Source organism: Ursus maritimus, unplaced genomic scaffold, assembly GCF_017311325.1.
Source record: "Ursus maritimus isolate PB19 unplaced genomic scaffold, ASM1731132v1 scaffold_25, whole genome shotgun sequence".
Classification (NCBI taxonomy): domain Eukaryota; kingdom Metazoa; phylum Chordata; class Mammalia; order Carnivora; family Ursidae; genus Ursus; species Ursus maritimus.
Window position 1 is genome coordinate 4,707,482 of NW_024425008.1, and position 12,816 is coordinate 4,720,297.

Consider the following 12,816-nt stretch of genomic DNA (forward strand, 5'->3'; position numbering starts at 1 on the left):
ATAAAATTTTTAAAAATCGACCTTGCTCTCTCAAGAATGCTGAATTAGAATGAACCCAATCCCTTAAAAGAACGGAAACAGGTAACTTTCATTTCCCAGTTGAATTCCCAACAGCTTCTAAATGGTACTCGTTGTCACGTTAAGACCCATCCCGAGGGTACTTGAGACACCGGGGCAGGGACCTGAGCCACGTGGAGTGAAAGTGCACTCAGCTGCTGCTCAGAGATGTCCCGGCTGTGATGAGCACAGGCACAGAGCAGGGGCCCGAGCCCCGCCTGATGCTGGAACACAGGACATGTGGACAGAGCCATGTGCTTGCCTGTAGGATTCTTGGAGGGCAGACGCCAAGAAATAACCTCCCCAAGGCCAAAAAGGAAAGGAGGTTTGTCACGGTCACCCAGCAAAGAACCCCACCCAATCGTCTCCCCGGCCATCCCACATCCTGTGAGCCGGACAGGGGTGTCCAGGCTGGCACCATTCAACCGGATGGTTGGGGGGTCGGCGCTCCAAGGGGGCAGGGTCCCCTAGGAACTGCAGAATCAAGGGAGGCGTCCTGGAGGGGGCAGAGCCCCACAGAGGCCAGATGAGGGGCTGGCTTTGGTCAGGAGGAGAGAAGGAGGGAAGCTGGAACGAAGGTGCCAGAGCGAGTGGGTCCATGCTTGGGAATCGAGCCCGAGTCCCCGCTCTTCATTCCCTGGCTGGGTGACCCTGAGCCAGTCTTTCCCTTGCGCCTCAGTCTCCCCCTCCATGACGCAGGGATTCCACGGGTTGGGAGTGCAGGCATGGCACTGACCCATGACAGGAGGGAGCTGTGAAGAGCAGGAGTAGGGGGCCGTCTGGGGCCTGCGTCCCCCACCCCCACTCTCAGCCAGGTCACATGATGCTGCTCAGGTTGAACCCTCCGGCCATTGGGAGCAGGTGCCTGGCGCATCAACAGCAGAGTTTCCAGGCTCATTCCCGAGCACCACCCGTACATCCCCTAGGCCGGCGGTTTGTAAGGAATTTGCAGGTGCCATCTCACAGAGCCCCCGTGACAGTCCCTGGGGTTGTGGTGTCACCTGCACTTAACAGATGAGGCGAGCGAGGGGCAGAGAGGAGGGCCTGCCTGTGTCCACAGCGTCCAGCGGGGGCTGGGCCTGCCTGACTTTGGACACCGTCCTCCATCCACTCCCATGTGTTTTTACAGACCAGCTCTGGCACTTTGCCAGGTCGCCCCCAGTCCCCTGGAGATGAGCATCTGTCCTCTGGACTTCCGTGATGGGGGAGGCAGCAAGGGGCCACAGCCTCCCTGCCCCCACACACGGCAGTCGCTAACCCCCCGAGTCCCCCGTCCCTCCCCTCCTGAGTCAGCCTCACCCTATTCTCCTCAGGACTATCCTGCCAGCCTCCTCCTGGGCCTCTTGGCCTCCAGATTCTCTAGTCCCTGCCCCCCACACATGGAAGCAATCCAGGTACACCCTGGCTAAAATTCTCACTGGCTCCCTATTGCCCAAGAGACAGCACTGAACCCACTTACCTGTCTAGAAGGGGGGAAGCCTTCATCAACAGGAAGGAAACAACCTAGAGAGATGACAAGGCCCGGGGACCAAGCCTGCCTCTCCTGGGGGAAGACACTTCCTCTCCAAGAGCAAGGCCTAACAATTAAAATGTTTTGCTTGAATTTCCTTACAGACACAGGCCCAGGCACTGAGGTCAGCTGGTCAACATGAAGGAGAATCAAACCCAGGCCAGGACAACGAGGGAGAAGGAAGTGGGACTCTCTCTGGGCTCTGGGGATGCCAGGAGGAATTGAGTGGGGTATGGGGGCGGCCCACCCCAATGTCAGGCCCTCCACCCTTGGAAAAAACCCTTGTATCCAGGCAAAGAGAAATACTTGGGGAGCCAAGTATGGGGGCCTTTGGGGGACCCCAGAGAGCTGGTGGTAGCCCCCCCCAAGCTGAATCGCTCGGAATAGCTGCAGGAGCTGCAGAGCTGAAGGAGGGGATACAGACAGGGGAACCAGCAGTAGCAAGCTGTCCACTGCCCACTGAAGGAACAAAGGGAGGCTGGGGTCCCCAGGGGCCATGGCCTTGGTGGAAGTTTACACAGGAGGACAAAGAGAATCACTCTGTTGGCTGAGCCCTCATCACGTTAGCCGTGCCCACCCTCACCACACCACACCCTCCAAAGCAGGGCAAATGGAAACCCATCACTGAGGCTCAGAGAGGCTAAGTGACTCACCCAAGGCCACAGAGCCAGGGGGCGGTAGAGCCGAGATTCGAACCCTGGGCTCTGAGGGACTTGCATTCGTTGCTCTGCTGAGAATAACAACGGCCTATTCTTTGGTGCTTGGAATGGCAAAACTGCTTTACCGGAAACTCTCCCAAACACATGGGGACCGACAGCACAGAGGCTGGATTCTCTTCCTGCAGAGTTCTGCTGAGAGGGGAGGGGGCAGATCACGAGGTCAAAGGCAGGAAGAGAGCATCAACAGACCCGGGATGCGTGGAGCCAGCACCTTCCGGCCCCTCTGGCCAGGCTCTGCCAGCCCTCAGAGACTCTGTCTCCAGACCCAGCGAGGGACATGGTGGGGCCCCATTTTACAGACGGGGGACCTGAGTCTCGCTGGGAAAGGGGACCGTCGTCCCGTGCTGTGCTTCACTCGGGGACAGAGCCAGGCCTAGAATCCAGACAGCTGTAAGGGAAGCCCCTTCACTGCACGGGGCGTGCGGGCTGGCAGTTCCTGGTGCAGGCGGCTTCCTGCTATAAATACAACGTTGACTCCCGGTAACCTTAGCCTCCAGGCTCCCCTGTCCAGGCAGAGGGCCACAAATCCTGGAGCCGACCGCCTGCCACTGAGCTCTTGCTCTGAGCAACTTTCCTGACACCCTAACAAGGTACCACATTGCTTGGTACAGGCTCCAAATTATTGGAGACAATGCTGAGCTAGCTGTGTCCGAAATGAGAAGTGCTGGTGTTCAGACGAGAGCCGCAAGGGCCACGAGACCCCTCAGCCCCCACCCTTGGGTGAGCAGGGTGGGATCTCCTGGATGGTGCCCCGAGTCTGGGTCTGGGGAGCTGGGTTCGAATCCTGACTCCACCGTTTACCAGCTGGGCAACCTGGGGCCAGTCTATCTGCTTCTCGGAGCCTCAGTTTTCCGAGCTGTACAGTGGAGTTCATGCATCCCCCTCCAGGGATCAAACCACGTCTCCAAAGTGGCCAGGACAAGGCACAGCCCATAATCTGTCCCCTTCACTCTCCTCTTTGGCTGCAGCTCGCTTATGGGTTGAACAGTAATAACAATTACACCTGCTAACAGTATCCTGCTGTTATTTTAAGTGGGTTGTATGGTTTCTGTCACTTAATCCTCATTGGGACTTGAGGAGCTAATGTCCTATTATCATCCCCATTTAATGGATGAGGAAACTGAGGCACAGTGACCTTCAGTAACCCGCCCACGGTCACACAGGTTGTGGCTGGGGAGCTGAGAACTTTCCTGCTGTAGACACAGGCCCAGGGGTTGGTTTCTGAAAAGAGATATAGAAATATTTCACAGCAGCCTCCTGGACCCAGTCACTGCCATGGGATTGGAATCCTGGAAAGTCTTGACCTTCAGACAACACACTCTAGAAGACCCCTCTCCAATAAACATGCATACACCCCTGCACCCAGGTGTTGCCTTTACTCCTGTCAACCAGAATCCCCAGCAAGTGCAGCACGGCGGAGACAACAACCATCCCTCTACAGGCAGGAAGCCAAGCCCCAGGCTCGCCCAGCATGACCTGCCCAGCCAGGGTGGGCAGAGCCACGACCGTGCCTGCCGGCCCCCGCCCAGCTGACCCTCTCCTACAGTAAAGGCCGTGTCTCCTCCCAGACTCCCGGACACACACACACGCACACACTCAGCGCCCCTTCCATCGCCCCTGCGGGCTAAATATTGTTCTGGCCTTCCTGAAATACCCAGCTCTGTGCGGTGGTTTTACAAGCTGCTAAAAGCAGGGCCGTGTCCCTGGTGGAGGGAGAGAGCTATTCCGGGTTGGTGTCAGGTGTGGGCAGAGCCAGCCAGAAAGGGCCTGTCTGCTGCACCCCCCCATACTGGCTCCTCGGCAGACAATTCTTGGCAGCCTGCACCACTGACGCCTGGCGGAAGAGGGTGAGGTCAGGCCACTTTTGTCGGTGTCCCCCTCCCCAACACACCCACGCAAACACAGAAACACATACACACACACACACACACACACACACACTCTGTTCCAAATCTGACTTGGCCAGGCCCAGGCGCCAGGACTGTCCATCAGACACCACGCTGGCGGTGGCCACATGGTTGTCAATCACAGCCATCCCAGGACCCCCAGGCCAGCCTGACATGCCCAGGAGGCTCCACGGTGCCACGGGACAGATAAGGACTCCAGGGACTGCCGTGCAGTGGCTTAGGCGACAAGGCACGGCTGGAGGGGCCAGAGCAGAAGGCCCATGCCCCTGCCCAGGACCCTCCACCTGCTGCTTCCATGAGGCCGTCACTGACGGCTCACAGCACGCCGGCCCAACAGACCGGCGGTCACGCGTTCTCACAGTCTTCACAACCACCCTGGCCAGAGGGACTGTTGCTAGCACTGTCTCTCTCTTAACTTGGGGACACTGAGCTTCAGAGCAGGGAAGCTACTTGCACCAGGTCAGTCACCCAGTCTAGAAGTGAAAGAATGGGGATTTGAACCCGGGCAGCCCAGAGTAGGCTGTCTGCAGCTCCGGTGCCACCCACGGCCGGCTCAGAGGGATGTCCACCTCAGAGCCTGCCTTCAGCCGGAAGGAGCCGCGGGTGGCCAGCCAATCGCACAGGCAGCCAGTCCCCTTGGAGGGCAGAAGGTATGTGCGCAGACCCCAGTATCTGACCGCTCCTCTGCTTTTGTGTCCCGGGCCATTTCCAACCTAGAGGATTTGGGCACTCACAGAGGGCCTGCCTTGTGCAGGCAGACCAGGGGCTCAGAACTTCCCAAAGGTCTTAGATCTTCGGGGAATCTGATGGAAGCTGGAGGCCCCCCAGCCCCGATAAATGTTCACACACACTTGTTTGCATGCGGTTCCAGGGGCCCCCGGCAGCCCGCACCCACCGAGGGGCCCAGCCACAGTCCAGCGCCTGCGGCACTGTGGGTCAGCTCCAGACTCCCCGGCTGGCAGCGGGTGGGGTTCGCAGCAGGCACGGCTTCCTGCTCTAGCCCCATCGGGAAGACAGCGGGTGGCGCAGAACTTAGCTTTGAAGGGCCAGTTCCTCTTCCAGGAGCGCAGGCCCCCCGCCCCAGGCTTCAGGCTAGGAGGAAGGGGGTCCAGCCCCACAACTGCCTGCAGCCTGGGGTGGGGGCACCCAGTGCCCTTAGCGACCAGCAGCCTTGGCTCTGCAACCGGAGCCGTGGTGGGTAAATATAGCACTGCCACTCACCGGCCGAGGGGCCCTCGCCGTCCGACATGGTGCAGGAGATGGGCGGGCAGCCGGCCACCAGCCTGCAGGGACGCTCAGAGCCGTCAGTGGCTGTCACCCACCTGGTGGGGCTTGGGGCTGCCGGGCCTGCTCCGTGTCCAGTCCCCAGGCAGCGTTCCGCCCCAGCCGGCCCGGCAGGCCCCCACCACCCCCCCATGCTGGGCTGGGCAGATAAGAACGTGCTCCAGAGCCAGGAGCCCGCCCGATTGGTGGATAAATCTGGGCACTGCCCTCCCCTGCCCTGGGCCTCTCCCGGGCAGCCTCGGAATGTTGCCTGAGAAACTGCTACACCCCTGGGTGCTTGGTCAGTCCCCCAAGACCCCAGCCCCAGAAACCCCAGAGTGCCCAAGCCTTTCTCCCTGGGAAGGGTTCCACTCAGCCGGTGAGGTGCTTTTATGGGCATTGGTGGAAGAGATGGAGTGATGCCACCCACTGAGCCCGAGCCTGGTGCTGCCGTGCTTGTCCTCTCACTCAGCTCTCCGGAGCCGCCGCAACCCACCCAAGGCCACCAGGCCAGGGAGGGGTGTGACCAGAGCCGGACTCTGGAGCCCGACTGTCTGTCTCCAAGGCTACAGGAAGGCGTGGCCCTTGCCTCTGTTTGGCAGACCAAAAGTAGACACTTCTGAGCACCTTCTGGGTGTCAACTGTTCCACATGTGTTGGGGGTACTGTGGGGGGCGGAGGTGGACTCCCTGGGGGAGCCATGTGACCCAGTGTTGGGCCCAGAGTGGGGATGCAGGAAATAGTGGTTGGGAGGACACATCTCAGCAAGCACTTAGTATGCACTTGCTGTGTGCTTGCCTAAGAGGTAACCTAGGACTTCTGGGTCCCCGCAAGTGCCTGGGCCAGAGACTAGGGCAATGAGACAAATGGAGGGCTCTGAGCTCCGCTCCCAAGCCATCACCTCTGGGCTGGGCATTGCTGGGCCCCCCCAGAGCTCGAGGTCCACCTGGTTCTTGCACCCAGAGCGCAGAAGGAGTGAAATGGCTTAAAAAGGAGAGAAGCTGTTAAATCAATACCAATGAGAGAGATACAGGAGAGCTTCCTGGAAGAGCTGGCATTTGAGTTATGTCTTTGAAGAATCTGAAAGCTTTTTCAGGAGAAGAGAGGGCATTCTAGGAAAAGAGACCAGCAGGTGCATAGGTCAGAACTGGGAAAGCTTGACTGAAGAGTGCTAGGCGTCCCTGGCAGGGGCTGGAGGTCATGACCAACCCAAAGAGAGGAGGCTGATACTTGCAGAAGGGGTGGCATCAGGGCTAGGGAAGTCGGGGAGGCTTCCTGGAAGAGGGGGCAGATGCTGGTGCTCAAGGGTCCATGAGCCTCAGAAAAACGAGAAGGGGGTGGAACAGCATCAGAGGCATCCAGCAGCTCTTCAAAGGCACTGAGGCCTTTCCCAGCTCAGACACCTGGGGGATGAAGACAGCAGGGCCCAGGCCGCCATATTTCAAAGCAACTGCCTTTTGGAGATGGAACTGGGGAGAGCTGCAGAGTTACACCAGCTGTCAGCGATAACAGCAAAAGAATTCAATCCCTATAAGGTGGTTCCAGGCCTTCTGGCCTTTGCCTGTGCTGACCCCTTTGTCAGGAATTCCCTGTCCTCCTCCCTCTTCTCCTCCTCAGTGAAGCCTTGTCTGACTGTCCCTGAAGGTGGGCCAGGGGACCTTGCATTCTGCTCCACAACCTGCCCTCACTGTGGTCAGTGCCTGGCCCTGGTTTTGTCCACCTTTTGATTGGCTCTTGCTGTATGATAATGAGCTCACCATCACTGGAGGTATGTAAGCAGGGCTGGACAGCCACGGGATGAGGACCCAGTGGAGGGAGTTCAAGCATCAGGTGGGGTTAATTTAATGCCTTTGGGGCCCCTCTAGGGTGACCAACCTGTCCTGGTTTCCATGGGCCTTTCCCTGTTTCAGCCCTAAAAGTCCTGCCTGCATCCTGGGAACCCTCATAGATAAACCAGGACTGTCGGTTGTCCTGGGTCCCTCCTGAGATTTTTAAGTGAGAAAAGAAAAAAAAAAAAAAGACAAAGCCAGGCTGGAACTGTCTCTGGAACCCCAAAGTCCCCACCCCCTCCACCTTAGGCATTCTCCTCTTCCCCTCCCACCGCCTAACTCATTCAGGGGGAGCGCTCTGGGAGTGAGTGGAAACCCAGCGGTCCTGAGCCTTGGGGAGAGGAGAGGCTCCTGAGGGCTTCCTCACCCGCATGGGGGAGGAGTCTCACCTGCTGGGTTTTGAGGATTAACTGAGATAAAGCACAGCAACTGCGTGGCCATTCTCCGCAAGCGACTGCTACATCCGGGGCGGGCACTGGAGCCCACCTGCAAAACCCTCCCCTCAGCGTGGCTCTCCTGGAGCTGCAGCGGGAGGCCCCGGGCGGGGTCACACCTGCTCACCGTGTGGCCTCGGCGGTCACGGTCCCCCTCCACGCCTCTGTCTCCCCATCTGTAGTGCATTTATGAGCACCTCCTATGTACTTGGCCCTGGGCCACCAAGGGCAGGAAGAACCCCACAGAGTCCCTGGCGGGAGGGGCCCCCAGTGTCAGGTGACCGCGCTCATCTCCCGCAGCACCTGCTCTTCCTGGCAGGAGCTGGGTGGACCAAGGAGCACGCGGGGCACGCGCCTCGGGGCACCCGACTGCCAGCAGCCCAGTCCAGGGGGCAGGGGTGTGCCCAGTGCAGGACACATAGTGGTGCCACAGGAAGAGCCCCACCAAGCCACCTGGCGTCCCAGACAGAGGGCCTCTGCCCACCTCGGAGGCACTGCAGGACCGGGGCCGGACGCACACGGGGTCAGAGGGCCTGGGTCGAACGCCACTCCGCCAGCCCTCCTCGGAGACTGGGACGAGCCCACCCCAGCCTCGGCTCCTCGTCTGAAAGTGGGCGGCTGGGGTGAGGAGGAGCACCAGGGCCCGGACGCCTGGGAGGGGCCCTCCGGCTCTCCACCCGAGTCCCGCCGAGCAGGCCGCCCCGTGTCCACCCGCCAGAGCCGACTCCCTGCGCACGGGCCACTTCCCCTTCCTGGCCCCGGCCCTGAGCACCTTCCTGTTGTTGTTTTTTTTATTGTGGGAACATGGGTTGGGGAAAAAACAACTTGAGTCCTCTGCTTCTGAGCTCACTGCAGCAGCTATGGGCCACGGCACGCATGTGCGAACGTGTGTGGATGTGCGTGCGCTCTCGAACACGTGTGTGACAGTGCACGTGGGTGTGCACGGGGGTGGGTCCGTGTGTGGGGAAGTGTGTGCCTGTGAGAATGTGTGAGAGCACATCACCCGTGTGGGTGTGGGTTTGTACAAGCGAGCATGTGTGTGCACATCTGTGTGGGAGCACGTACATGTGTGTAGGGGAGTGTGCGTGAGTGTGAGCACGTGTGCGTGTGTGCGGGGAGTGTAAACACGTGCGGCATGTGTGTGGTTCCATGTGAGCTTGTGTACGTGTGTAGGAGGCTGTGTGTGCGTGTGCGGGCGTGTGTGTACCCATGCACGTGTGCCCATATCTCTGACCTGCCAGCCAGCTGTCTGTGTCCCTGTCCTGGGTCCTGCAGGCCTGGCACAGCACTGGCCGGCCGCTGGGGGCCCCCAGCAAGTGGCTGCCACGATCCACTACCCGCTGGGGACCCGTGAGGCCCAGCTGCCGCCGGGGCCTGCTCGAGATGCGGGCACGGGCTGTGGCGGTGGGGCAGGGAAGGCAGAGCGGTTGGGGCGAGCTCAGGGGGGCCTCTCTGAGCAGCGTCAAGCAGGCGGAGGCCTGGAGGGTGACCCAGCAGCTTCGGCGCGAACCAGCTCAGGCGCAGCCGAGGAGAAGGGCGGGCAAAGTGCTCAGGGCTGCGGCAAGGGCGGGGGGCCAGAGATCCAGTGAGAGGGAAGGCGGGCTGCTCATGGGGCCTCCACAGTCTGCAGGGGTGCAGTTTGCTTCAAGGGGAACAGGGCAAGAGAGGTGCACATTTATTGGGTGTCAGTGAGGCCAGGTCTGAGCGAAGCCCCTATCGGCCCTGCCTCACGTCAGGGTCTCAAGGGAGGGCATCACATCCCCCGCACCTGCCCCCACACTGAGAAGCCAGACAGCTCTGCTGCTGGAAGGGGGGTGTCCAAGGAAAGGAGGGTCAGGCCTGGCCTGATCAAAGGTGGGAGGGGCGCCCCAACATGCTGGGGTCAGGGAGAAGGCCCGCTTCCCCCCTCTGGCACCTGTTCACCCCAGATTCACATGGACACCAGCTAGGTCTCAGTGGCCCCAGTAACTCCTCCCTGCTGGAGACCCCGTCTTCCTGGGCCTTGGGTCCCCCCATAATAGAAGCAGGAAAGTTTTGAACAAGGAGCCTCACCTGGGTCCTCAGTGTCCACGACTTGAGGAAGGACAGCGTATGTCCACACTGGGTGCGTCATCTTGAGCAGGCCCAGATGTCGGAGGGAGGGTGACGCACGTCACTGCAAAGGCCTGTCCCCATTGGGCCTCAGAACACTTCCCAGGTCTACCCACTGCCTTAGGTTACAACAGACACCGTCTTATAGCTCAGATCACAGTGCACACACCCCGATACACTAGCCTGAGACACGCAGGCATGGCCGCTGAGACTCACAAAAAGAGATCCGCCATGACAGGGAGGCCGCAGAAACACAGAGATACACGGAGACGCGAGCAGACACACACACGTGCAGTGTGGCTCTGGGAGCTGCTTTCCCGCACCCAGAGGCCCCCCATCCAGCCCGGGCACCTGAGGTTGACGGCCTCCTGGGTGGCCTTGGATGAGCCTCCCAGCCTCCACGCTCCCAGCCAGGAGAGAAGCTCAGAGGCCCATCCAGATGCACGAGGTGTCCCTGCTGTGTGAGGGCGGGAGCAACTCCTGGGTCCTTTGGCACAACACCCTCACCTCTGGGTGGGGGCCAAGGAGCTGCTGTCACTTGGGGTGTGTGAGGGGTGGGGCCACGGAGCTGGTGGGGATGCTCTGGCTTCCTCCTTGGGCTCTGGGGCTCACAGCAGGGGTGACGCCCCCCCAGGGAGAGTGAGGCCCCACCTCTTGGGGCCGGGCTTAGAGCACAGCGGGCTCAGGGCTGGCCACAGGGGACGCTCAGCAGTGAGCTGGATGCCTATCAGCATCATCATGATATCTTGGGCTCCTCCTCACCCAGGGTCCCAGGGCCACCCAAGGGGCTCTCCCCATGGGCAGTGGATAGAAGAGCCCTGGCAGAGTTGCTGTCATCATCCCTCTCTGCCCCCAAAAGCCAAAACCGGCAGAGGAGCTGGGCCCAAAGAGAGGGAACAGGGAGGGGAGTCTAGTCCTTTGCCCTTGCCTGCCCAGCATTGACCCTGGGACCCTCCACACCCCACCTGGGAGGCCAGGTTCCTGCATGGAAGGCCCCAGTGTCCCCCTTGCCCCTACCCGGCCTCACCATCCTGAGGTCCAGGGTGCCTCCTCCAGGGCAGGCTAGGGAGCTCAGCACAGCAGGGTGGGGGCTGCCAGCAGGGCTGAGGCTCTGGGGTACCCCCAACAGGGACCGGCACACTTGCCCCGGCTACCACCTGCTGGTGGTGACCACTCTGCCTGGCTGGCCCAGGCTCCGGCTCACCAGCGGGGACTACTGAAGGTGGGCAACACCAGGGGATGACCATGGTTTCCTCAAGTGAAGAGGAAGTGCAGGGGAGGCCGTGTTCTGGGAGAAACAAATGATTCTAAAGCTCCAGGCCAAGGAAGGGCCTTGACCTCATGTGTGCTCATCCCAGCCCTGATTCAGAGAAATGGCCCTCCAGCAGTAAGTCTCGCTCGCCTGCCAGAAACACCCCCAGTGGCTGCCCCCTCCCCCAGCTAGGGTTATATTTAGATGTCCAGGCAGAGATGCCCAAGGCTGTCTGGAGCCGCCAGTGAGGTCTGGGCAGATGTGCACATGTAGGAGTCACCCACCCCAGGGGGGCGAGAACCTCCTCGGGTCGTACACTCATCAGGAGGCCTGCTTAGAAGGCAGGATTCTCGTTCCAGAGGAAAGCAAATGTTCTTGCAGAGGGGATGAAACGTGGGAAGAGCCACTGGCTTCAGCCCTCTCTTGCCCCTGCCCTGAGGTCCCCTCCAGGTGGCCATCCTCTCTCTCTCACTGATCGGCCAGGAAACACACACCCGTACTGTTGTGAGGTCCGCCTGGGCTGGACCTACCAGACTCTAGACCAGTATAAAGGACACCATGCCTGATTGGCCAAGACAATCAGGAGGAGCCAAGCTCCATCAGGAACCTGCCCAGGTGGGCAGCTAATTGTGGCCCTCCGTCCACTCATGTTGGCTTCCACTGAGGCCCAGCAGGGTCCCTAGGTGACTCCAGAGCCAGCCTCCTGAAGCAGCAAGGAAGAAAACCTCCCGCCCCGCACAGCTGTACCAAGCTTCTCACCCCCAGCCCAGGTAGGCCAAGGCTCTCGAGTCCAACCACAGCCCAACCTTGGGCACAAGCCATCGGGAGGCCCCCTCATCACCAGCTTCCAGGACCCTGGTGCTGCAGGCACTGGACGTGGCTTCAGTTCAGCCACGAGCATGTTTAAGTGTTAGGGCAGCTCAGCCCCGAGGAGTCAGGCGGCATCCCCCAGCCCTCCCAGGCAAGAGGAAGCAGCCTGCACCCCTGCCCGGCTCTTGGTGAGCTTCTCCACCGCGGGGGTTGCCAAAGCTGCCCCTGCCCGACCTGCCAGCGTCCCACCGCCAGACCCAGCCCATCGCCAGAAGAGGTCGCGATCTCGGCACGCCCGCCTGCGTGGCTGTCCCTCTGACGCCCCACCCGCTGCCGCGCCTCGCCGCGCCTCGGCGGCCCCACCAGCGATATGGGGATGGCGACGCCCGCCTGCCCGCCGTCATCCGAGTGGCCAGCGGACGCTCCAGACCACCCGCGCCCGGGGCCGCCGCTGTGACGCCCTCCCGGCCTGGCCCCGCGCCCAGGAGGCTGGCCTGCCTCGCTGGGAGCCCCGCCCCCTCCGGGCCTCCGGTCCCCGCTGGATGGGGAGGCACCGCCCCCTCCGCCTGCCGCGGCCGCGCCGACCCGAGCGCTGCGCCGGGGCGCCACCGTGTGGCTATTCTGGGAACTGCACCGCCTGGCCTCCCAGGAAAGTCCTTCCTTCCGTAGAGGTAACTAGTAATTAAAATGCTTACGCCAGTGACAGTTACTGCTGGTGGGTCTGAAGCACTGTCGCGATAGGCTCTGTGCTAAGTACGGTCTGTGTAGAACGCTCTTAATTCTCCCATCAATCTTAGGATCTCCTACCATCCGTCCTCCCTTGCAGATGGGGAAACTGAGGCTCAAGCGGCATAAACAGTGACAGTACAGGGAGGATTCCACCCCAGGAAGCCTGGGTGCAGGGCCTTGGTTTTAATCCCATCCATCCGAGCTGGGTCCCAAGGA

At 60.9% G+C, this 12,816-nt stretch overlaps 1 protein-coding gene across 1 annotated transcript in view; it reads right to left on the reverse strand.

Moving 5' to 3' along the window:
* EML1 (EMAP like 1) overlaps window positions 1-5,500 on the reverse strand; it is a 174,155-nt gene extending 168,655 nt beyond the window's left edge. The window contains exon 1 of the mRNA XM_040641441.1: window positions 5,415-5,500. Within this exon, the coding sequence (XP_040497375.1) occupies window positions 5,415-5,442 (28 nt within the window). The 5' untranslated portion in view covers window positions 5,443-5,500. The remainder of the gene's footprint in view (window positions 1-5,414) is intronic.
* Between the last annotated feature and the right edge of the window lie 7,316 nt (window positions 5,501-12,816).